This window comes from Rhizopus delemar, genomic scaffold, assembly GCF_000149305.1.
Source record: "Rhizopus delemar RA 99-880 supercont3.7 genomic scaffold, whole genome shotgun sequence".
Lineage (NCBI taxonomy): Eukaryota > Fungi > Mucoromycota > Mucoromycetes > Mucorales > Rhizopodaceae > Rhizopus > Rhizopus delemar.
The window spans coordinates 2,170,006-2,194,398 of record NW_027137833.1 but is presented as its reverse complement, the minus strand read 5'-3'; the positions used below and the strand labels follow the sequence as shown (position 1 = coordinate 2,194,398).

Below are 24,393 nucleotides of genomic sequence, written 5' to 3'. Positions count from 1 at the left end.
CTTAGCATGACATTGTTAAAACTGAGCGAGGAACATGCTTTTTATTTATAAAATTTTACATTTTCTAAAAACCGCAAAAGTGGCTAAAATCTAAGACTTTGTATAATCATCTCATCTCTTGATATCATCGAATATTCTTCTTGGTATATGCTAGTAGTATGTGTGTATATCATTTTCAATAAAAGAGCCCAGCTCTTTAACTATTCTTTTCCAAAGATAATCTACCCTTTTTGGTCTAGTGTCGTATCGTCATAGCTTTGCCTTCAATTGCCACCGGACATGCTTAAGAAGGCTTAAGCCGGGATTAGTAGTAACTAACCTCTTAGCACAGAAGCCCTGTTATCAAATATTGAGTTTGTGGCATGCCTTGACTTGTGCTTGGTGTCATTGTCATGCTGAAACGAGAGATTACGATATTTTAGACCACTATACCCTAGGCTTTTGTGGTATGTGGTAAGCAAAATACATGTGTATACCTATGACTTTATTACAGCATCGTATACTTGACACAAATATCTTGGTCCTCAATATCTAGTACAGCCTTAAAATGTAACAGAGCAACCAGCATGCTTCATTGTTTGATCACCGTAAAAAGATCGCTAAGGTTGCTCGACTTGCTTTCAATATTAGTGTATACTATCTGCACTCATAACATTCATGTTTTTTTCATTGCTAAATATGATGGAATTCCAGCCCTCTATAGTATGCGATGGTTTGTCGTGATACCACTTTCATCGCTTTTTTTGGCTTATACAGCTGATGAAATTCTTCGATTCCTTAGTTCCAGACTCAAAATCTAGCTTCCTACAGTGCCTTTTGACTGACAGTTTGCTAATACTGTATCCTAAGGACCTCAAAAAGAGCTGAGCATCAGAAACTGTGCGTAAAGGTCCTTGTCGAAACTTTAGGCGGATGATTGCATTAGTTATTTTGCTGACTACGACCTGTCGACTACCATGGTCACAAGCCTTGATGTTCTTTTCTTCCTTTCTTATCCTGTTGATTGTCCATTTGGAGATTCTTGCTATCCTAAAAAGATTTGCTGCCGTACGAACTAAGTGTATTCGAAATCTCAGAGATTCGCGCTTACAGTTACTTATTTTCTTAAGCATATAAGGCAAGTACTTTGTCATAGTGAATAGGGTGAAAACAAAAGGGGGAATTCAATGGGAAATACAAAATAAGCATGGGTTTATGTATTTTTCAAGAGCCACTAAAGCTCACTAATATACTGTGAAATCTGAAAGCAAACGGGAGAGATACGAGGAAAATTGAAGGAAGGCTAGACAAGTACTATATTTTTGGCGAAAATTGAAATATTCAGAAAATCACTAAAAATGATCTTATGCCTGAGGGATGTCCGACACAGTTCCCGTTTACATATCTTAATGTATCTTTTAGACTGCCTTTCAGATGGTATATGCCACAAAAGTCGCAGACATATGGCGGAGATGCAATACTGATTTTCATTTTTGTGCACCAGTTTTGTCCGCTACTGTAAGAATAGATCCTGATAATTACCAACTGCCCTGAACAGCCAAGTTTCACTTTCATCTCAACAGTTGATTATTTACATCAGTTTATAAAATTTTTCTTATACATGTCAAATCATATCGGTCGTAACTATCTCTTGTCATTTAATCTCAGGTCTTGCTCAACTAATATAAATAGCCTTGGAATCTTTCTTTAATAAAAGTAATTCGACTTTAGAACTATTGTTCGGTCTCGTTAATTCTTCTTTTTCATATTTTAAATACTTAAAAACACTTCACAGAGGATCCGATAGAGAGCGGACCAGTAGGGCGGACATCGAGCAGAAGCAGCAACAGGAAGCATGTTCAAGACATAGTCGATGTGGTGACCCACAAAACTAGTCGGAGGGACAGGTAAGCAGCACCAGAGAGCAGAAGGAACCAGTGGGCAGCTGTGATATTGGGTGAGTAGTTTGTAGTCGATTAAAAGTAAAAATAAAGTGTAAACAGGAAACTGATAATCGATGAGACTCTTGAACCTCTTTATTGAGTGAAGACAGGAGAGAGAGCTCATTAAATACAAACTACGTCTGATTTTATAAAATTAATAATTGAAGAACCGAAGTTGCGCAATGTAAATTACTAAAGTTGTTTATGAGTACTGATGGCTATATAACACTACGTGTTATATAGAGGTAGTTTTAAATTATATGACATGGAGATCTTGAGTAATCTCACACTACATTTGAGTATTTAATAAGGAAAATACGACAGCAGCGTTCTTAGTTTAGACGAAACATTTTATTTTTATTGGATAATTGCAGGCGACTTCTTTGGTCATTATTGCTATCCACAGGGACAAACTGGAAAGCATACAAACTATTATGGGGGAAAGGGAGAAAGAGGGAACGAATTAATGTTGGGGGAGAGCTGGCACCAGAGACGAAGACTTGAAAGACAGGAACAGAAACGCGCTTCATTAAGCCCGGGCTGGGCATCCCGGCACCGCGAGCCAACAACGCTCAACCAACAACCAGCGCAGACCAACCAACCAGAACAGCAGTGGCGTTAAAACCAGCTTCATCATCAAGAGCGCACACCTAGGTTCCCCCGAAAGGGAAGGAAAGTAGTCAGATACAAAGCTGCTACGCAACGCGACACACAGGCGGAGAAACAAAAGTGCTTGATGCACTCGGCAGCAGAAACGTGTAGGGAGGCAGGGAAGGAATAGATCCGAAGATCCTATCACGGGTCGAACTCGCACTGCAAATAATCGTTCCAATTGGATAAAGCATATCGCAAGATTGAACATTTTTTGGTTAACAGATACTTATGGGTTTTGGAGAAAAAATGTAACTTTCGTTGTACTGGTCATTTTTGAATTTTGAAAAAAAATTTAGATGCGAAAAAAATAAAGAAATTTAACGATATTTTTGTTTTTTTTGTAGGGTAAGTATTCATAAAGTTATTCATGTTTTAAAAAAGTATCTGTTTTTTTTACAGATGATCTTTTTTTGGTAAGCCTGTTTCCCTCTACTGTTGAAAGACCGATGTCTTCTTTTTTTATTTTTGAGGGCAAAATGCGGAAATCAAAAGCATTTTGCGATTATTTTGTTCAGAAGAATACATATTAGGAAGGTGGTTTGTGTTTTTTATCTTAGATCATTACAAACGTGTTACAAAACGTAAAAAAATAATCGTGTTTGGGAAAAAAATGACCTGGTAAAAAAAGACTTGGTAAAAAAAAAGACTAAGTTAAAAAAAAAAAACTAAGTTAAAAAAAAAAAGACGAAGTTAAAAAAAAAGAAAAGAAAAGAGTATAGCTATAAAAAGTTCATTGTTCAAATGAAAACAGTACTCTAACAACAAATATACTTTATAGAAATGCAAATGCTATTACATTATAAAAAAAGAATACGTGTATATTCTAAAAGAATAAAAATAAAGAAGCTCTGCTAACATTTTGTTACAAGGCAGTTATAATTAACAAATACATACAAAACGTTTTTGTTTATCAAGTAAATAGATTGCTTTATTATTTTTTATGACAAATATTGTAAAAGAATATATGTTTTTAAGCTTATACTCGTTCATTACTTACTTTATGTTTGCACATGGGTGTAATTTGCCATTAGCCATTAGCCATTAGAGATGTGAGCAATGGCAACTTTCTTTACCAAAAATAACTTTTCAGTAACAAGCAACAATATAAGTCTGTTATTCTTATAGTTTTATCGTATTGGAAAGAACAACTTTGCTCATGAGGTTCATGTTCGTCATCCGAATGTGTCCCATTAGGAATTCCTAATGTAAGAAAAAAAAAAGAAACCAACATTAGACTTGGTTGCTATTATTTTTTTTTTATAAACTTACATTTGACCAGCGCTTGAGCTTTCTTTTTTATCTTTTGTATCTTGAGCATCTAGTGTATTCCATGAAACAAATCCAGGGAAAAAAAAAAGTTACTTTAAGCACCGACTTTGTTTTTTGAAATTTAACATGTTTTTTTTTATTAGGCACGTTTTCTCTTTCTACCTATTTTTTTGCTATTTCCAAATTTAAAAATTATAAACAACATGAACAACTTCAACGCTACCAAAATTGTTTGCACCTGTTCTGAATGCATCAAACACCCCAATGGATATAGAATGCTTGCAAAGAGAACTGTAAGAGGCCATGTACTTATCGACAGAGTTAGAAACAGAGGTTTTTTTTTATTTTCCAACAGAAATACAACCGTGCTAATGTTAAAAAAAACGGAATCAAGAAGAGCAAATGAAACTAATGACCACGAGGAGGAAACCATTGAATACTCTTTAGCAATTCGTGAAACAGAAAGTGAAGGTACAGTAGCGGATAAAACTGGTGCACAAAACTTTTTTTCAGCTTTTAACTACCATTACTTGCTCATGGTAATCACAATAACTATGAAACTATATTAGAAGGAAGATGTAGTAGCCATTGTAATTTATGTGTATTCCTAGCATGACATTGTTAAAACTGAGCGAAGAGCATGCTTTTCATTTATAAAAATCTATATTTTCTAAAAACAGCAAAAGTGGCTAAAATCTAAGACTTTGTATAATCATCTCACCTCTTGATATTATCGAATATTCTTCTTGGCATATGCTAGTAGTATGTGTGTATATCATTTTCAATAAAAGAGCCCAGCTCTTTAACTATTTTTTTCCAAAGATAATCTACCCTTTTTGGTCTAGTGTCGTATCGTCATAGCTTTGCCTTCAATTGCCACCGGACATGCTTAAGAAGGCTTAAGCCGGGATTAGTAGTAACTAACCTCTTAGCACAGAAGCCCTGTTATCAAATATTGAGTTTGTGGCATGCCTTGACTTGTGCTTGGTGTCATTGTCATGCTGAAACGAGAGATTACGATATTTTAGACCACTATACCCTAGGCTTTTGTGGTATGTGGTAAGCAAAATACATGTGTACAGTAGGTCAAAAAACTGCTGCAAGGAATTGCAAAATTCAGGTTTTACAGCTGGTTGTCCATGGGTACTGCACCAAACTATCTCAAACCTTGACTGTTTGTACCTCAATAGAAAGTGCATTTATTCGTCGATTATCGGATATGGGCAATGGTTATTGGTGGAATTTGAGATCGCTAAAGGTAGTATTATGAACATCCGACATTTTTTACTTGTTCAGATATGTTTGAAATGACGAATTTTAATACGACCCAACCGGTTGCTATCATAATTTTTCACATTCTTGACATGATTAGAATGATGCTAGTATATAAAAGCGCTTACAATTCCTTTATTTTAAATTTTATATTTCCTTACTTAAATTATTTCTCTTTTTTACCTTATTACCAATCGCATGCCTAAACGACTGCCAGAAGGAAAAGTAGACGATCTCAAGCAAGCATTAACTGGATCCACATCAACGTACGATATTGCTAAAGAAATTGGAGTACATGAATCAACTGTCAGTAGATACTCTAGACGGTTGTTTCCAAATAGGACAAAAAGCATAGGTGGTAGACCTACAGTAGTCTCCAAAGTGACGAAGCGGTTAATAAAAAGAAAAGTCATTGAAGGGGTTTTAAAGACTGCCAAAGAGGTACACCGGGAGCTGGCTCAACTTGGCTACGATATCTCATACCAGCCAGCAATTAACGTACTGAAATCAATGGAGTTCCATTCTTCAATAAAAAAAAAGAAGCCGTTTTTGACAAAAGCTCATATGCAGCATCGATTAGAATGGGCCAAGAAGCATCAGGATTGGACAGTAGAAGAATGGCGAAAAGTCGTCTTTTCTGATGAAACCAAGATCAACGTATGGGGCTCTGATGGCTGTAAGTATTATTGGAAAAGACCAAATGATCCTCTTCAACCGCATCATCTAGAACTTACAGTCAAGCATGGAGCAGGCAAATTGATGATGTGGGGCTGTATAACTTCTGAAGGACCAGGATATGCTTGTCAAATTTACGATGGGAACATGAACGCGAATGTTTATCAGCATATATTGGACACTACGCTTCGTGATACTATGCAATACTACAATTTCAACTGGTCCAACGTTTACTTTCAGCATGATAATGATCCAAAGCACAAGGCAAAATCTACAATAGACTGGTTAGATAATCATCAAGTGCGGTATATTAGCGATTGGCCAGCTCAGAGTCCGGACTTAAATCCAATAGAACACGTATGGCATCAATTGAAGTTGAAGCTCAGCTGTTACGAACGTAGAGCAAAGAATACGGATGAGCTTTGGGAACGAGTAGAAAAAGTATGGAATGGCTTTGACAAAGATCTTTGCCAAAGGTATATCGATAGCATGCCGGCAAGAATTCAAGAGGTTATTAATAAAAAAGGAGGGTCAACTAAATATTAATAAATAAATTCATTCCGTTCAAATTTTCGTTTTTCCAAATTTTCAAATTGCGCATCTCATACTTCCTTCAATACTTATCCAATAGGGCTTAAACTCTTTCGGATTTCTCAAGACATGTAGAAGATTTACTATGTGGGAACAGAGGCAGTTTGTGCCATTGTAACAGGATGTGCGCTACAAAAACCAAGAAAAATGGATTCCTTGCAGCAGTTTTTTGACCTACTGTATACCTATGACTTTATTACAGCATCGTATACTTGACACAAATGTCCTAGTCCTCAATATCTAATACAGCCTTAAAATGTAACAGAGCAACCAGCATGCTTCATTGTTTGCTCACCATAAAAAGATCGCTAAGGTTGCTCGATTTGCTTTCAATATTAGTGTATACTATCTGCACTCATAACCTTCATGTTTTTTTCATTGCTAAAGATGATGGACTTCCAGCCCTCTATAGTATGCGATGGTTTGCCGTGATACCACTTTCATCACTTTTTCTGGCTTATACAGCTAATGAAAATCTTCGATTCCTTAGTTCCAGACTCAAAATCTAGCTTCCTACAGTGCCTTCTGACTGACAGTTTGCTATTACTGTATCCTAAGGACCTCAAAAAGAGCTGAGCATCAGAAACTGTGCGTAAAGGTCCTTGTCGAAACTTTAGGCGGATGATTGCATTAGTTATTTTGCTGACTACAAGCGGGAGACCTTCATGGTCACAAGGCATTAAGTTCCTTTCTTCCCTCTTTGTCCTGTTGACTGTCCATTTAGAGACTCTTGCTGCTCTAAAAATATCTGTTGTCGTACGAACTAAGTGTATTCGAAATCTCAGAGCTTCGCGTTTACAGTTGCTTATTTTCTTCAGCATATAAGGCAAATACTTTGTTATAGTGAATAGGGTAAAAACAAAAGGGGGAATTCAATGGGAAATACAAAATAAGCATGGGTTTATGTATTTTTCGAGAGCTACTAAATTTCACTAATATACTGTGAAATCTGAAAACAAACGGGAGAGATATGAGGAAAATTGAAGGAAGGCTAGACAAGTACTATATTTTTGGCGAAAATTGAAATTTCAAAAAATCACTAAAAATGACCTTATGCCTACGGGATGTCCGACACAGTTCCCGTTTACATATCATAATGTATATTTTAGACTGCCTTTCAGATGGCATTTGTCACAAAAGTCGCAGACATATGGCGGAGATGCAATACTGATTTTCATTTTTGTGCACCAGTTTTGTCCGCTACAGTATATTATTAGTCAACAAAGCATTTTATATAAGAAAGTTTTTATTCATTGAATTCTATTTTGCAATCTGGTAGGTGGAATGAGCATTGACGAAGAGGAAAGAATGAGTGATGAACAGCAGCTTCGTCACCTTTTGCTGTTGTTCATTGTGCTTTTTCAAGCAAAGCACCTCTCGGTGAAAGCCGGTGAAGACTTGTTGGCCTTTCTTTCCTTCTTTGTTCGTGCTCTTGGCCATGGCATGGAGATTCCTACAAAGATCTCCACTGCTCGTAACATGGTCAATTATTCCTCTGCCAGTAGTGGTGTCTCCCGTTTCCTTGTCTGCTCTCTTTGTAGAAGTGTTTACGACACAGGAAGTTTGCATACCCGGCAATGCCCTTTTATTAGGTTTGCGAACAATCCTCACAGACAAGAGCACCCATGCGGCAATTCACTTTTTATTGGTAGCAGCCTCAAGCCTGTCCTCGAGTTTCCGTACAACTCAATTGTCGAAACGTTGAAGAAGTTCTTTGTTCGTCCAACATTCGAAACAGAAATCGAAGAATGGAGACATCGACATGTGGAAGAAGGCGTGTTTTACGACATTTACGATGGTAGAGTGTGGAACAGTCTTGTTGATTCGGCTGGAGAACCATTCGTAAATAGAAGTCGATCATTAATGGTTTCATTGAACGTTGATTGGTTTCAACCTAGTGATGGTATGCACTACTCTTGTGGTGGTGTATATCTCACAATCAACAACCTTCCAAGGAGTTCCAGGATGAAGGTTTCCAACATCATCCTGGTTGGTATGATTCCTGGGCCTGGCGAGCCCACGGATGACCAGCTCCAGAACTTCATGCGACCAATGTGTCATGTTTTGACATGTCAATAAGATAACAGTCGGATCTATGAAAGATTTACCGTCCATCTACTATATATATATATACAAACTCCGCACGCGGAGTTTGGTATGATTAATATGGTAATTGGGGTCACAGAACACGATTACATCATTTTTAAGCGGAGTTTATTAAGCCAAAATTGGCCAATTGCGAGATCTACTAAGTACAGTCATTTTTTCTTCCTTGTTCATTACTTCACTCAAGAGGGATGACAAGTAGAAGGTCATGAAAAAAGTCCGGACCGAGATACGACTTCTGCAGGTCGAGAAAAACAGCTCCACTACAAATAACTGGAGAAAGTAAGCGTTCAGTTTTAGAATAATTGAAGGCAAACACGCCAAAGATCATGCAAACACACGATATTTTATGGATGTTTTAAACGTTTTTCGCGGCAGTGCAGTTAACGTTCAGTATTCATTAAAAGAGCAAGTGGAAGTCATTTAGCATTCTTTTACCAGAGCAGTCGACACGTTTTACTCAATACTTGCCAACGTTTGGGCAACGAATCATAAGTTTTAAAGCATTTCTTTATTTGTCCTTTTGTTCTTTTATCGACCGCTCATATTGCCTTATATACTTCTTTATCGACCGCTCATATTTCCTTATATACTTCTTTATCGACCGCTCATATTGCCTTATATGCTTCTTTATTAACCACTCATATGGCTTTATATACTTCTTTAACAACCACTCATATTGCTTATATACTTCTTTATTAACCATTCACATTGCAATAAATATTGCTTCATATATACCAAAAAATAGGAATTTGGTTTATAAAAATAGCTTTTTTTTTTTATTTAAATAAAATAATAATAACAATATACAGTATTTCTTTGCTCGTAACGTTTTAAAAGTTTGCTTGACTTACCTAATGTCATCACGATAGCATCATCTAATCTAAAAATACATCGATTAATTTCGTGGGACTCAAAAAGTTCTCACAAGAAAAAAAAAAAGAAAAAAAAAAAAGAAAAAAAAAAGCCAAGCTCAAGGATGCAAAGACACAAGGATTCAAGGTTTTAAGGACTTGGGCACTCAAAGCAAAAGAAGAAAAGACATCAGTACTTAAGAACCAAAGCAAGGACGAGAAAGAAATAGTAAAAGGCCAAAGCAAAGTAGCACGTATCTATAATAATTATTAACTATCGAGTATACGTAGTAGAAGTAATAGTACCTTTCTTTAGATAGGCCAGAAGAAGACTAGCTAAGCATATACCAACAAGTAAAGAAAAGGGAAGCAGCACGCATCTATAATAATAATTAGCTATTGTATACATGTAGTAAAAGTAATAGTACCTTAATTTAGGTGAACCAGGTAAAAAAAGACACTAGCCAAGCTTATACCAACAAGTAAAAGAAGAAGCAATGATAATCCTGGGAAAGAGATTTTATAAAGACCATTTAAAACATCAAGAAAGCAACCATTACGATTTTACTAAAGTACAAGTATCATTAGAACAGAAATAGAATATATATAATATTAAGAACTTACCTTTTAGAAAGAATGTTTTTTTTTTAAAAAAAAAAAGGAAAAAAAAAAGGAAAAAAAAAGTACTTTTTTTTATAGCATCATTTTACCAGTGTTACAATTACCTACTATCGATTAAAAACAAGTTTTCTTTAATATGGTTTAACTATTGAAACACTCAGAGAGGTTATTCATAAACAGTTTAAATTCTTTTTTTTATTATTATTCAAATGTAATATCTTTAACTATAAAGGCTTTTTCTTTTTCTTTTTTTTTTTCTTTGCTTTTTTTGTAAAACAAATAAAAGCATCACCTTACTTTGTATTCATTTTTAGTTCATTTTGTACTCTTGTCTTTTTCTTTTTCCCTATATTATCTGTTTTAAAAAAATGTCTCGTCGTGTCGCTACCCCTATCAACGTTCCCAGTAATGCCCCTAAAAGGGCAAGAATATCTTCAAGCATTACTGGATCATCATCCACTGTTGCGCCGTCCCCTTCTCCTGCTCCCACTGCTGTTGCGTCTTTTGACAGCTTTGAGCCTTCTCGCCTTCAAGGCCCAGTTGGCTCTCCTGCTGTCAGCTTGGCAAGTGGCCCAACCCTTGAGGCCATTTTTGCTCAGATGCAGCAGCAAGAGCAAATTCAACGCCGACAGGAGGAGAATCAACGTCGGCAAGAGCTGAAGATTGAGCAGCTAACTCAATTGTTGCAACAACAGCAACAAGAGCAGCAGCAGCCTCCCCAACAGCAGCCTCCACAGCAGCAACCTTCTGAGGTCAAAGAGAATAAGGCCTTGACAAGTGTAATTTAAATTTAAAAAACAAATTAGCATGTGCAAAATAATAACAAAAATTTTTTTTGTACCTTTTTGAACCATAGGCTTTTATATTGAAGTACTATAGAGAGCATTTGGTTCCTCGTGGTGTCACCTTTGACCTGAAGGAGGTCTTGCGCTACAAGCAAAACGCAAAGGTCAGGGATTTGCTTGTAGCAGCTGCCAAGAAGGAGCCATTTTCTGCTGGCATTACTGTTTCTGACATGCGCAGCATGGTCAGAAACAAATTCAACTACATGGTGAGAGAAAGTAAGGGGCTAACGGCTACGTCAGAAGATTCAACGCGTCGTAGTCGTGTGCATGCAGTAAGTAATTAGTATTTAAAGATTGAAATATATAGTGTTTCAAGTACTTACATTACTTTTTTACATTAGAAGCTCGCCATGAGGCGAAATGCTTACAATGCGGCCCCTGAGGAATTTGAAGCTCGTTTTCCTTTTGGAAAACAAATTCTGATGACCGATTGGACGTCAGAGGAAGAAGATGGTCCTGAGGATGAACATGGTCCTGTGTTTGTAGTAAAAAGACCACTATTTCGAAGCAAAGCAGTAAGTAATATTTTTGTAATAGTGTTTATTTTCTAATATACCTTTACTTAATCTACAGGTGGACGAATTCCATGCTGTTCTTCAAAAAGCATGGAGGAATTCCTTGTCGAAAAAAGGCACCATCAATAGAACAAGAAGGGTGGTGGAATACTTCGACAAGGAGTTCCCTACAAACCTTGACCATGAGGATTATCCCTCTTGGGCCTTTTCTTCCCCTGGCCTTGGCTTTTCGGCTGAGGTCTCTGGCTCTTCCTCTTCTGCTGCTGCTAATCCCATGCAGTAAGCGTTTACTTTCTCTTTTCCTTTTTTTTTTTTTTTTTTTTTTTTTTGCTGCCTCTTTTGTTGTCTCTGCAAATTGAATAAAATCTTTTTTTTTAAAAAAAAAAAACAAATAACAATAATAGTCTAATAAATGATTCTTTAGTAAAATATATAATAAAATAAATAATAATAATAGTAATAAAAGAAGGTTTGAATAATTTAGCATAGTTGTTACATATAAATTCGTCTTGGCAGAGCGAGAGTAAGAAGGTGCTTATCGATATATGGGCATACAGCAACAGGATTGAAGATTCTATAAATTGGAAGTATGCTGTTGCTTGAAACTGGATCAAATTGGTTCTTCCACACTTGGATGCCAGTACCATCGAAGGTGGGAAAATGTTGAGTCGCATGGCTGTACCAATTGACGAATGCAAAATAATGAGTTGAGTTGTTAAATGAATGACTGAAAAAGTATGATATTTGACCAATACGTAATTGATTGTTCATAAAGGCTTGAATGCATGATGATGATGAATGATTGTCTGACTGTTGGTAGTGTTGTCCAAGCAAGTTAATTTTTTTGAATGATTTTATAGTTGTACTGATTGTATTCATAATAGGTATTTCATAGGTATCCATATAAAAAGTTTGTAAGGCTTCATAGTGTTCAGGGCATAAAAGTTCTTGTTTGTTGTTAATTTTTGAAGGAAGGGCTTGTGGTGGCAGAGGCTCACTACCAGTAATCGTCAGGTTAAATAGACTTGGCCCGTCTATGAATTGAGAGTAATCAAATGGCGTTAAACCACTCTCGTCATTCGTAACCTCGCCTATTTCCTTTATGAAGTTGATCAGTAGGAGCATGCCTTGATCGTTGTTGTTAATGAATGTAGGTAATGAATGTATTATATCTTGCGTATGAATGGTTTGAGTAAGCATAGTGACATAGGTGGTTTCGAAGCCTGTCTTGTAATTGATATTTATCTTTTTGACATCACCATTCAATCGTTCAAAACCATAAAGCCAAAAGGCATAGGAGGGACCAAAGTCCAAAAAGCATTCTTTCAAATGCATGTGCATATGTATATTAGGTGTTATACATGTTTTTCCATAGAGTTGAACACAGGTCTTGCCGAATTCTTTAAATAAGGAGTGTGCTGTCTGAATTTCATCTGCTGTGATTAAAGGACCAGTCACCAACCTTACTGCTTCTACATATCTGATCCAATTGATGAAATGTTCACCGATTAATCTTTGTTTTAAGAGAAAAGGCGAAAGCACAACACACCACGTTCTCCACTCATCAGCCTTCATATTGCTAAACGTACTTTCAATCTTGCCTTTTTCGTTTTTTTTTTTTATAACAAAAAAATTAGTGTTCAGATTCATAATAGTACAAATTCTTTTATACTTGTATACCTTTAGAGATTTTACAGTACTGTGAAGGGATAGCAATTGAAGCTGATTCATCAGCCATGGCTTTGAAATCAGCTGTTGTAAGAAGCCCGTGATCTACCCAAACTTCAACCATTCTTTTTGGCGTACCTAGAAATAAATTGTGCATGGGATCAACGGTTGTCAATCTCACGACATCAAAATACTCTAGTCGGTGAAGTTCACTCCATTTACTTCCTGTGTTCGTCTGCAGGGTTCGTTGTTGCGTGATGTGAGTGGCATTTAGCCAAGCATATGCTTCTTGGCGCTGCTGGGTATTGTTTCGCAGAATCCAATGCTCATCGTCAAAGTCTGAAAAATCTGGCTTCGTTGAATTTGCACCAGTACTGATTCGCGAAAACACAGTCGAACATTTGTTGCAGGCTTTGTGCGCGGATTGACCCATGAAGCCAGCTACTTTGCGAGCTGCTGGTATATCACAGTTAACGGACATCAAAGCAACACGTACCATTTCACCGTTTCTGTTCTGGTACGTTGGCATCATCATACCTCCGTACAAGGTATTCAGCTCTGCAATCATTGGTCGCAAAAAGTTTTGGAGCTGGTCATCCGTGGGCTCGCCAGGCCCAGGAATCATACCAACCAGGATGATGTTGGAAACCTTCATCCTAGAACTCCTTGGAAGGTTGTTAATCGTGAGATATACACCACCACAAGAGTAGTGCATACCATCACTAGGTTGAAACCAATCAACGTTCAATGACACCATTAATGATCGTCTTTTACTCACAAATGGCTCCCCAGCTGAGTCGACCATCTCATTCCAGACTCGGCCATCATAGATGTCATACAACACACCTTCCTCCACATATCGACCTCTCCACTGTTCAATCTCTGTTTCAAAGTTCGGACGGACAAAGAACTTCTTCAACGTTTCCACAATTGAGTTGTACGGGAACTCAAGGACGGGCTTCAGGCTGCTGCCAACAAAAAGTGAATTACCACATGGGCGCTCTTGTCTGTGTGGGTTGTTTGCAAACCTAACAAAAGGGCATTGTCGAGTATGCAAACTCCCTGTGTCGTACACACTTCTGCAAAGAGAACAGACAAGGAAACGGGAGACACCACTACTGGCAGAGGAATAATTGACCATGGTACGAGCAGTGGAGATCTTTGTAGGAATCTCCATGCCATGGCCAAGAGCACGAACGAAAAAGGAAAGAAAGGCCAACAAGTCTTCACCGGCTTCAACTGAAAGGTGCTTTGCTTGGAAAAGCACAAGGTAAAGGACCAGGAGATACGCCAGTTGTTGGTCGTTGGTCATTTCTTCGTCCATGTCAACATCCATGTCAGCATCAATGTCGAATTCTAAATTTGTTTAATAAAAAAAAAGGGGTGGATTTATAAATATACCTTCAAACGTGCTTCTTTCGGTAGACGTGGTGGGTTGCTCGAAGGTGTTTTCAAATCTTCTTTGTCTCAAAACTATTTTAATTGCACTTTAGTCTTGCTGCATTTCTTTAAGAAAATTGTACCTTCTCCAACTTTGTCTATGCGCTTATGAGTGTTAGCGGTTTTCTTTGCAATCCACTTGAATCCTTCAGGACAGCTGCTGCATTTGGTGCATTGGCATTTAACTTTGTTGTTGGTGGCGTTCATTTCAAAAAAAATAATATTCAGGATTTAGTAGAGGAATAAGATAGAAAAAAATGCGTGATCAAAAAAACTAAAGCAAATATACTAAATTTGGAAGTTGGTTCCTAAACAGTAACAATTTTACGTGTTCAAAAGAACTGGTTTTTTTTTCCCTTGTTTTGTTTCAGAGAGCATATTTAACATTGCGGATACAAAAGATAAAAAAGAAAGCTCAACAACGGTTCAAATGTAAGTTTATAAAAAAAAAATAATAACAACCAAGTCTAATGTTGGTTTCTTTTTTTTTTTTTTTTCTTTTTTTTACATTAGGAATTCCTAATGGTACACATTCGGATGACGAACATGAGACTCATGGGCAAAGTTGTTCTTTCCAACTTAAAGAAACTATAAGAATATCAATCTTATATTACTGCTTGTTGCTAAAAAGTTCTTTTTGGTAAAGAAAGTTGTCATTGCTAACATCTCTAATGGCTAATGGCTAATGGCAAATTACACCCATGTACAAACATAAAGTAAGTAATGAACTAGTATAAGCTTAAAAACATATATTCCTTTATTATATCTGTCATAAAAAATAATAAAGCAATCTATTTATTTGATAAACAAAAGAGTTTTGTATGTATTTGTTAATTATAACTGCCTTGTAACAAAATGTTAACAGAGCTTCTTTATTTTTTTTTTTATTCTTTTGTTATAATGTAATAGCATTTGCATAAATATAAAGTATATTTGTTGTTAGAGTACTGTTTTCATTTGAACAATGAACTTTTTATTGCTATACTTTTTTCTTTTCTTTTTTTTTTAACTTAGTCTTTTTTTTACCAGATTTTTTTTTCCCAAACACGACTATTTTGTTACGTTCTGTAACACGTTTGTAATGACCTAAGCTAAAAATCATAGACTACCTTCCTAATATGTATTCTTTTGAACAAAATAATCGCAAAATGCTTTTGATTTCCGCATTTTGCCCTCAAAAATAAAAAAAACGAAGATATCGGTCTTTCAACGATAGAGGGAACAGGATTTCCAAAAAAAGACCATTTGAAAAAAAAAGACACTTTTTTAAAACATGAATAACTTTATGAATACTTACGCTACAAAAAAAACAAAAGTATTGTTCAATTTCTTTATTTTTTTCGCACCTGAATCTTTTTTTAAAATTCGAAAATGACCAATACAGCGAAAGTTAATTTTTTTCATTTAATCAAAGACGTCAAAAACGTTGATTATTAGATACAACAACTGATTGTGGATGTTGAAAATCACCAATTATTTGCAGTGCTCCAAAAACCAAAAATTGTATGACAAAAAGGCTTGCGAAACGAGAATCGGCAAATCAACATTTGTGGTTGTTGGGTTATGCTAATGGCTTCTCATTCTAAAGGCGTTGGTTCGATTCCCGGTAGACGCTCAGCAAACATAGTCTACTTTTTGCATTATTTTTGGGTCTAAGTAACTTATTATTTTTTTTGGAAATATCAAAAGTTTTCGGAAAAATTTTATCGGTTCTGTATGGTAAAACGAATTCCCGTTGCGGAGATGCTGCCTATCTATCGGCTGATTTCGGACAGATAACAAAACATGTAAAAAAAATATAAAAAGGCCTGTTATTTCTGTTTTTTTTTTTTTCTTTCCTTCATCTTTTTATCAGTTTTATCAATCTCCAATGTCTTCTAACGCTGCTAACAACATGCCAACTCTTGCATACATCGCTGAAAGAACTATGACGGCTGAATGTACATTGAAGTAAGTTTATTTTTTAAGTGGGAGGGAACATAACTAAAGGCAACTGGTAAAAGTTACTTGAAGGAGAACGGTGCCTTTTTTTCATCGCGCAAGTGCAAGGAAGGCTCCGAAATGCGCTTGAACCAGTCCAGCAGGGATGGATTCTTTTGGCGATGCGGCTCAACCACCTGTGCGTGCGGTCGTAGCCGTATTTCTTACCTGGATGGATCCTTCTTTCAAGGTCGCAAGTCAATTATCCATCAAACACTGTTAGTAGTGTATCTCTTTCTGCTGCAAGTTCCAAACGGAACAATATCTACCATGACTGGACTTAACCTGCCAACTGTCCGCAGCATTGTCAAAGATATCTATCAAGTAATGGAGGCAGATCTTCGAATTGAAGATGTTCAAGTTGGTACATGATGCTTTGTTGATATCAGAGTATGTAATTAATTAGTCATACTTAGGTAGGGTTGGCAGTGATGGACAGCCAATTGTTGTTGAAATAGATGAGAGCAAATTTGGTAAAAGAAAGTACAATAAGGGAAAGAGGGTAGACGGTGTTTGGGTTGTTGGAGGTGTAGAGCGCACGCCCGAACGTAAGGTGTTCTTACTGACGGTACCTAACCGCAACCAAAATACCTTAAAGCTCATAATCGATACTTTTGCTAAGGATGGTAACATTTGAAATATGTATATACTTGATGATCAGTGCACCTAACCCTTGTTTACAGGCTCACTTGTCATGGTAGACTGCTGGAAAGGCCATAAGGGGATTGACAGCGATCCAAGCCGAAATTTAGTTGTTCAAACGGTCAATCACTCCAAAACATTTCGCGATCCAAAGACAGGTGCCTGCACTAACACAATAGAAGGTACATACTTCTGTAGATCATAGAATTCTTAAACAATGCTAACAACCTGCTATTAGGTACTTGGAATGGTATCAAACGAGGAGTGACCAGCCGTCATCGCACAGCATCGATGATGCCATGGAAATTAGTGGAATTCATCTAGCGAAGAAAACATGCTGGCAATCACTGGAAGGCAATGCGTGTTTGCTTTTCGCAAGTGTCGTTCACCAGAGCAGGCATTGCCGACCAAGGTCCATTGGTATCGTTGCTCACAACCGTCTTTGAAGATGCCACTGGTGATCAGGGCGATGAAGAGCCATTTATTTTTATCTCAGATGACGATTCCGATAGCGAATCTGATGAAAATGATACCTCAGCACCTAGTACGCCCGTAAAAAAACTCCGAAGTGCTTAAAATAAATAAAAAAATTTTTCATTGATAACTATAAAAATCAGGGCCTATAGCGCCTGTTTTCTTTCCTAATTATTTCCCGTATATTACCATTTTTGGAAATTAATGTTACATCATCTAAAATAGACGACCCAGGCTTTCGAATGATGTATAGCATACGTCTGTACGCTCAATTTTAGCGCCGCTATAGGCTTCCAAAGAGATGGACGGTAAATCTTTCATTTAGCCTAACAGGCTTATCATTCTAAGCTAAATCTTTACAAATGAGTTTGAATAAGAATAGATCCTGATAATTACCAACTGCCCTGAACAGCCAAGTTTCACTTTCATCTCAACAGTTGATTATTTACATCAGTTTATAAAATTTTTCTTATACATGTCAAATCATATCGGTCGTAACTATCTCTTGTCATTTAATCTCAGGTCTTGCTCAACTAATATAAATAGCCTTGGAATCTTTCTTTAATAAAAGCATTCGACTTTAGAACTATTGTTCGGTCTCGTTAATTCTTCTTTTTCATATTTTAAATACTTAAAAACACCTCACAATGATTGCAGAGCTGAATACCTTGTACGGAGGTATAATGATGTCAACGTACCAGAACAGAAACGGTGAAATGGTACGTGTTGCTTTGATGTCCGTTAACTGTGATATACCAGCAGCTCGCAAAGTAGCTGGCTTCATGGGTCAATCCGCGCACAAAGCCTGCAACAAATGTTCGACTGTGTTTTCGCGAATCAGTACTGGTGCAAATTCAACGAAGCCAGATTTTTCAGACTTTGACGATGAGCATTGGATTCTGCGAAACAATACCCAGCAGCGCCAAGAAGCATATGCTTGGCTAAATGCCACTCACATCACGCAACAACGAACCCTGCAGACGAACACAGGAAGTAAATGGAGTGAACTTCACCGACTAGAGTATTTTGATGTCGTGAGATTGACAACCGTTGATCCCATGCACAATTTATTTCTAGGTACGCCAAAACGAATGGTTGAAGTTTGGGTAGATCACGGGCTGCTTACCATATCTGATTTCAAAGCCATGGCTGATGAATCAGCTTCTATTATCATTCCTTCACAGTACTCTAAAATCCCAAAAAGTATGTAACGAGCGTAAAATAATTTATTCTATAATAAATCTGAACACTAATTTTTTGTTATAAAAAAAAAAAAAAAAAAAAAAAAAAACCGAAAAAGGCAAGATTGAAAGTACCTTTGGTAATATGAAAGCTGATGAATGGAGAACGTGGTGTGTTGTGCTTTCGCCTTTTCTGCTGAAGCAAAGATTAGTTGGTGAGCATTTTGCCAATTGGATGCGCTACGTGGAAGCAGTAAGATTGGTAACTGGTCCTGTAGTTACAACAGAAGAGATACATGCTGCACATTCCTTATTCAAGACCTTTGGCAAGACTTGTGCTCGACTATATGGAAAAGAATCAATAACACCAAATATGCATATGCACATGCATTTGAAAGAATGCTTTTTGGACTTTGGTCCCTCTTATGCCTTTTGGCTCTATGGCTTTGAGCGCTTGAATGGCGATGTCAAAAAATCAACATCAACCACAAGACAGGCTTTGAAACCACATATGTTACTATGCTTACACAAATTATCCACACACAAGACCTTATCCATTCATTACCAACCCTCATTAACACCAACAATCAAGGCATGCTTCTACTGATCAACTTCATAAAGGAAATAGGCGAGGTTACGAATGACGAGAGTGGTTTAACGTCATTTGATTACTCTCAATTCATAGACGGACCAAGTCTATTTAACCTGACAATTACTGGTAGTGAGCCTCTGCCACCACAAGCCCTTCATTCAAAAATTAACATCAAACAACAAACTTTATGCATCGAACACTATGAAATCTTACAAAACTACTATATGAATACTTATGAAATACCTATGCCCAATACGATCAATGCAAATATACAATCATTTAAAAAAATTAACTTGCTTGGACAACGTTACCAACAATCCGACAATCATTCATCATCATCATCATATATTCAAGCCATTATGAACAACCAACTACGAATTGGCCAAATATCATTTTTTTTCTCACATTCATTCAACAATTCCATTCACTATTTTGCATTCGTCAATTGGTACAGCCATGCGACTCAACATTTTCCCACCTTCGATGGTACTGGCATCCAAGTGTGGAAGAATCAATTTGATCCAGTTTCAAGCAACAGCATACTTCCAATTTATACAGTGGGTGAAAAAACTCTAAAAACCTTATGACGTTATCAGCGTTTTTGATTGTTATGTTCTACCAAATTGGTGCGTCGCCTTGAAAGTTTGCATATATGTAGCACTAAGAGCAACAAATAGTATGACAAATTTTCAATCGCAGATGGTGATTATTCATCCGAAAACAATTGCTAGAAGAAGACTGGTTTATTTTTAGAGTTTTTTCACTTCCATAAATGTCGGATACACGGACCGACCGACAGACTCCTCGGACTTTTAATGACTTATTATGACTCATAAAGGCTCCAAAAGAATAAAAGGAGTCGTTTTTCTCTTTTTTTCTTAATTTTTTCCATTTAATTTTTAAATATCTTAAACACCTCAATCATGCCTAAATCTCTCTCTGCTGACATCAAAAACGATATAAAGTCCGTTCTACTTGCTGGAAAAGACTCTATGGAGGTTGCGAACCGCTTTTGGGTTACTTATGCAACAGTTAATAACTATGCGAACAAGTTTTTCCCAAACCGACAGCGTGGACTTGGTGGTAGACCGATGGTTGTGTCCGCTCAGACGAAGAGATTCATCAAACTTCAAGTTGTACAAGGCCAACTCAAGACTGCAAGGGAAGTACATGACAAACTCATGGAGCTTGGATATTACATATCATATAAAACCGCTATAAATGTGTTGAAATCGATGAACTTCTTTGCTGCGATTAAGGTCAAAAAGCCTTTGTTAACCGCAAAGCACATGAAGAGACGGCTAGCATGGGCCAAGAAGCACCAAAACTGGACTACAGATGACTGGCGACGCGTAGTACTCTCTGATGAAACAAAAGTGAACATTTGGGGCTCTGACGGGTGTAAGTACTATTGGTCAAGACCAGGGGACCCTCTTAAACCTCATTATATTGACGTAACTGTTAAGCATTGGGGCGGTAGTTTGATGATGTGGGGGTGCATGACGTATGAGGGACCCGGATACGCCTGTCAAATATACGATGAAACTATGAGCTCGGATCTTTACCAACATATATTGGACACAACACTTCGGGAAACAATGGAGTACTATAATATGGATTGGTCTACTGCGTATTTTCAGCACGATGGTGACCCAAAGCATCGTTCCAAGTCAACCGTCCAATGGTTACAAGCTAATGGGGTGAGCTACATTGACGACTGGCCAGCTCAAAGTCCTGATCTTAATCCTATTGAGCATCTTTGGCATCATTTGAAGTTGAAGCTATCGTTATATGACAAGAAAGCCAAAGGTGTCCATGAATTGTGGGAAAGAGTTGAAAAAGATTGGAACTCCTTTGATAAAGAAGTTTGCAGAAGGTATATTGACACTATGCCTGCACGTATTAAGACAGTAATCGATGCCAAAGGTGGATCAACTCGGTATTAAGTCATCTATAATATAATAAAAGTAAAGGGAAAAAACTCTAAAAATAAACCCACAACACTTCTATCGCTTTTTCGGACTGTTAAATAATGATCTGAGCTTAAAACTTTCATGATATGTAATAGACAGCACAGCAAGTATGTCATAAAGTTTTTGCATGATCTAAGTCGCTGTGTATGCTCACAGAGGCTAAAAACTGAAAAAATATCTGACGTTTTTAGAGTTTTTTCACCCACTGTAGAATCTTCAATCCTGTTGCTGTATGCCCATATATCGATAATCACCTTCTTACTCTCGCTCTGCCAAGACGAATTTATATGTAACAAATATACCAAGTCATTAAAACACTATTATTATTTTATTATATATTTTACTAAAGAACCATGCAATAATTTTTTCTTTTTTTTTTCTTTCAAAATTTTTATTCGATTTGTGAAGAGACAACAAAATAAGAAACAAAAAAAAAAGAAAGAGAATGCCTACTGCATTGGATTGGCAGCAGCAAAGGAAGAAGAAGAAGCTGAAACAAAGGTTGGAAAACCAAGTCCAGGAGAAGAAAAAGGCCCAGGAAGGAAAATCAGTATCATCGAGCTTGTCAGGGAACTCCACCTCAACATTTTCTATTATTCTTCTAATAGTTGGTGGAGCCCCCTTTTTCTTCATGGATTCCTTGTATTTTTTTTGCAACTCTTCGTGGAATTGCACCACCTGTAGATTGATTAAGGTATATTAGAAAATGAAATTTGTTACCAACATTTTACTTACTTCGTTGCTCCTAAATGATGGCCTTTTGACCACGAACGTACGACCGTTCGCGTCCTCTGGCCCATCTTCTTCATCTGACGTCCAGTCAACAGTCAGAATTTTGCCAGCGAACGGGAAACGGGCGTCGAACGCTGAAGGGTTAGCCATGTAAATAGATCTCTTGTTAGAGAGTTTCTATCATAAGGTGTTAATGTAAGCATTTTCTATATTTTATAATATAATCTTCTAAATATTAAATACTCACCGTATTTACACGGCTACGACAGGTTGTTTTTGTTGAAGCAACTGTCTTCCCCTTGGCCTTGCTCATCAAATAGGAATACTTGCTCCTGATAATGGTGTGTATTTGCGAAGTGGTGAGCAAATCAAAACGACGATGCTTCCTGACTTGCTCAGATAACAGGGCCTTGACCTTTCTGTTGTTCTTGTGGGCGAAGGTCACGTCCAAGTCAAATTCGCTTCTGCGACCAACAACGTAATCACGGTAGTATTCTGCTAAATAGCTCTACATCACAAAGAAAGGTATAAAATATAGGTATTAAATTACAATTGCTAATTTGATAAATCTGTTCTAGACTTACACTACATTCTTTTTTAGCCTGGTCGACCTCAGCTTCTGAAGCTCGCTGCTGCTGTTGCTGTTGCTGTTGCTGCAGCAATTGTGTCAATTGCTGTATCTGAGCAGCCATTATATCTGGTGCGAAACCAGAGGCTGCTCGGATGGCTTCAGCACCAACAGAGCTCTCCAAGCGAGGAGTTGTAAAGCTACTGAAGCCTGCAACAGGAACAGAAGCAGAAGCAGGAGCAGGAGCAAGAGCAGAAGCGGAAACAGGAGCAGAAGCAGAAGCGGGAGCAGGAACAGGAACAACAGAAGCGGGAACAGAAGCAGGAACAACAGTGGATGATGATCCAGCAATGCTCATAGAAACTCTTGCCCTTTTGGGAGCATTGCTGGGGACACTGATGGGGGTGGCGACACGACGAGACATTTTTTAAAATAAACTTTAAGGAAGTAAAAACAAGAGTACAAAATAAATTGAAGATGTATTCAAAAGCAAGGTAGTACTTTATTTGTTTTACAAAAAAAAAAAAAAAAAAAAAAAAAAAGAAAAGCAAAGAAAGGAAAAGAAAAAAGCCTTTGCAGTTAAAGATATTACATTTGAATAATAATAATAAAAAAGATTTTAAACTGTTTATGAATGCCCTCTCCGAGTGTTTCAATAGTTAAACCATATTTAAAAAAACTTGTTTTTAATCGATAGTAGGTAATCGTAACACTGGTAAAATGAGGCTATAAAAAAGTACTTTTTTTTTCCTTTTTTTTTTTTCTTTTTTTTTTATAAAAAACATTCTTTCTAAAAGGTAAGTTTTTAATATTATATATATTCTATTTCTGTTCTAATGGTACTTTTGCTTTAGTAAAATCGTATTGCCTGCTTTTTTTGTGGTTTAAATGGTCTTTATAAAGTCTCTTTCTAAGGACTACCTTTTCTTCTTCTTTTACTTGTTGGTATAAGCTTGGATGACGTTTTTTTTTTTTCTTTTTTTCTTTTTCCTGGTTCATCTAAAGCAAGGTACTATTACTTTTACTAAATATCCTTCATAACTAATAGTTATTATAGATGTGTGCTGTTTCTTTTTTTTTTTTTTTTACTTGTTGCTTTAAATTTAGCTAGTTGTCCTGAGCTATCTAAAGCAAGGTATTATTAATTTTACTACGTATACTCAATAACTAATAGTTATAATAGATGCGTGCTACTTTTTTTACTTGTTGGTATAAGTTTAGCTAGCCTTCTGGCCTATTTAAAGAAAGGTACTATTACTTCTACTACGTATACTCAATAACTAATAATTATTATAGATACGTGCTACTTTGCTTTGGCCTTTTACTATTTCTTTCTCGCCTTTGTTTTGGTTCTTGAGTACTGATGTCTTTTCTTCTTTTGCTTTGAGTGCCCAATTCCTTGAATCCTTGAATCTTTGAATCCTTGTGTCTTTGCATCCTTGAGCTTGGCCTTTTTTTTTTTTTCTCATGAGAACCTTTTGAGTTCCACGAGATTAATTGATGTATTTTTAGATTAGTTGATGCTTTTTTGGTGACGATAGGTAAGTCAAGTAAGCTTTTAAAACACTACAAGCAAAGAAATACTGTATATTGTTATTATTATTTCATTTAAATAAAAAAAAAAGCTATTTTTATAAACCAAATCCCAGTTTTTTTGTATATATAAAGCAATATTTATTGCAATATGAATGGTTAATAAAGAAGTATATAAAGCAATATGAGTGGTCGATAAAGAAGTTTATAAGGCAATATGAGTGGTTTATAAAGAACAAAAAGACAAATAAAGCATTGATTTGAAAAGTATCATTGGTCCCCAATT

General features: G+C 36.6%; 10 protein-coding genes across 10 annotated transcripts; 6 read left to right on the top strand and 4 right to left on the bottom strand.

Annotated features, from left to right (window-relative positions):
- Window positions 1-731: 731 nt before the first annotated feature.
- RO3G_10051 (uncharacterized protein) lies at window positions 732-1,133 on the bottom strand (the record flags this gene model as incomplete). Its single annotated transcript, XM_067664636.1, has 2 exons — window positions 732-1,054; window positions 1,091-1,133. The coding sequence occupies 2 exons, from the start codon at window positions 1,131-1,133 to the stop codon at window positions 732-734; spliced, it is 366 nt and encodes a 121-aa protein (XP_067520737.1).
- A 4,548-nt stretch (window positions 1,134-5,681) lies between these two features.
- On the top strand, window positions 5,682-6,430 carry RO3G_10050 (uncharacterized protein; the record flags this gene model as incomplete). The annotated part of the gene is made up of 2 exons (XM_067664635.1): window positions 5,682-6,268; window positions 6,424-6,430. The coding sequence occupies 2 exons, from the start codon at window positions 5,682-5,684 to the stop codon at window positions 6,428-6,430; spliced, it is 594 nt and encodes a 197-aa protein (XP_067520736.1).
- Window positions 6,431-7,691: 1,261 nt separating this feature from the next.
- Window positions 7,692-8,462, top strand: RO3G_10049 (uncharacterized protein; the record flags this gene model as incomplete). Its single annotated transcript, XM_067664634.1, has 1 exon — window positions 7,692-8,462. The coding sequence occupies one exon, from the start codon at window positions 7,692-7,694 to the stop codon at window positions 8,460-8,462; it is 771 nt and encodes a 256-aa protein (XP_067520735.1).
- Window positions 8,463-10,332: 1,870 nt separating this feature from the next.
- RO3G_10048 (uncharacterized protein) lies at window positions 10,333-11,803 on the top strand (the record flags this gene model as incomplete). Its single annotated transcript, XM_067664633.1, has 5 exons — window positions 10,333-10,743; window positions 10,821-11,081; window positions 11,151-11,324; window positions 11,383-11,603; window positions 11,782-11,803. 5 exons carry the CDS (start codon window positions 10,333-10,335, stop codon window positions 11,801-11,803), a joined length of 1,089 nt encoding a protein of 362 aa, XP_067520734.1.
- Window positions 11,804-12,990: 1,187 nt separating this feature from the next.
- RO3G_10047 (uncharacterized protein) lies at window positions 12,991-14,316 on the bottom strand (the record flags this gene model as incomplete). The annotated part of the gene is made up of 2 exons (XM_067664632.1): window positions 12,991-13,130; window positions 13,215-14,316. The coding sequence occupies 2 exons, from the start codon at window positions 14,314-14,316 to the stop codon at window positions 12,991-12,993; spliced, it is 1,242 nt and encodes a 413-aa protein (XP_067520733.1).
- Window positions 14,317-16,302: 1,986 nt separating this feature from the next.
- RO3G_10046 (uncharacterized protein) lies at window positions 16,303-17,049 on the top strand (the record flags this gene model as incomplete). Its single annotated transcript, XM_067664631.1, has 3 exons — window positions 16,303-16,382; window positions 16,568-16,776; window positions 16,829-17,049. The coding sequence occupies 3 exons, from the start codon at window positions 16,303-16,305 to the stop codon at window positions 17,047-17,049; spliced, it is 510 nt and encodes a 169-aa protein (XP_067520732.1).
- A 1,126-nt stretch (window positions 17,050-18,175) lies between these two features.
- On the top strand, window positions 18,176-19,316 carry RO3G_10045 (uncharacterized protein; the record flags this gene model as incomplete). The annotated part of the gene is made up of 3 exons (XM_067664630.1): window positions 18,176-18,521; window positions 18,606-18,731; window positions 18,922-19,316. The coding sequence occupies 3 exons, from the start codon at window positions 18,176-18,178 to the stop codon at window positions 19,314-19,316; spliced, it is 867 nt and encodes a 288-aa protein (XP_067520731.1).
- Window positions 19,317-20,224: 908 nt separating this feature from the next.
- RO3G_10044 (uncharacterized protein) lies at window positions 20,225-21,247 on the top strand (the record flags this gene model as incomplete). The annotated part of the gene is made up of 1 exon (XM_067664629.1): window positions 20,225-21,247. The coding sequence occupies one exon, from the start codon at window positions 20,225-20,227 to the stop codon at window positions 21,245-21,247; it is 1,023 nt and encodes a 340-aa protein (XP_067520730.1).
- Window positions 21,248-21,723: 476 nt separating this feature from the next.
- On the bottom strand, window positions 21,724-22,998 carry RO3G_10043 (uncharacterized protein; the record flags this gene model as incomplete). Its single annotated transcript, XM_067664628.1, has 4 exons — window positions 21,724-21,864; window positions 22,010-22,183; window positions 22,254-22,514; window positions 22,591-22,998. The coding sequence occupies 4 exons, from the start codon at window positions 22,996-22,998 to the stop codon at window positions 21,724-21,726; spliced, it is 984 nt and encodes a 327-aa protein (XP_067520729.1).
- A 600-nt stretch (window positions 22,999-23,598) lies between these two features.
- RO3G_10042 (uncharacterized protein) lies at window positions 23,599-24,043 on the bottom strand (the record flags this gene model as incomplete). The annotated part of the gene is made up of 4 exons (XM_067664627.1): window positions 23,599-23,615; window positions 23,664-23,699; window positions 23,778-23,808; window positions 23,900-24,043. The coding sequence occupies 4 exons, from the start codon at window positions 24,041-24,043 to the stop codon at window positions 23,599-23,601; spliced, it is 228 nt and encodes a 75-aa protein (XP_067520728.1).
- Between the last annotated feature and the right edge of the window lie 350 nt (window positions 24,044-24,393).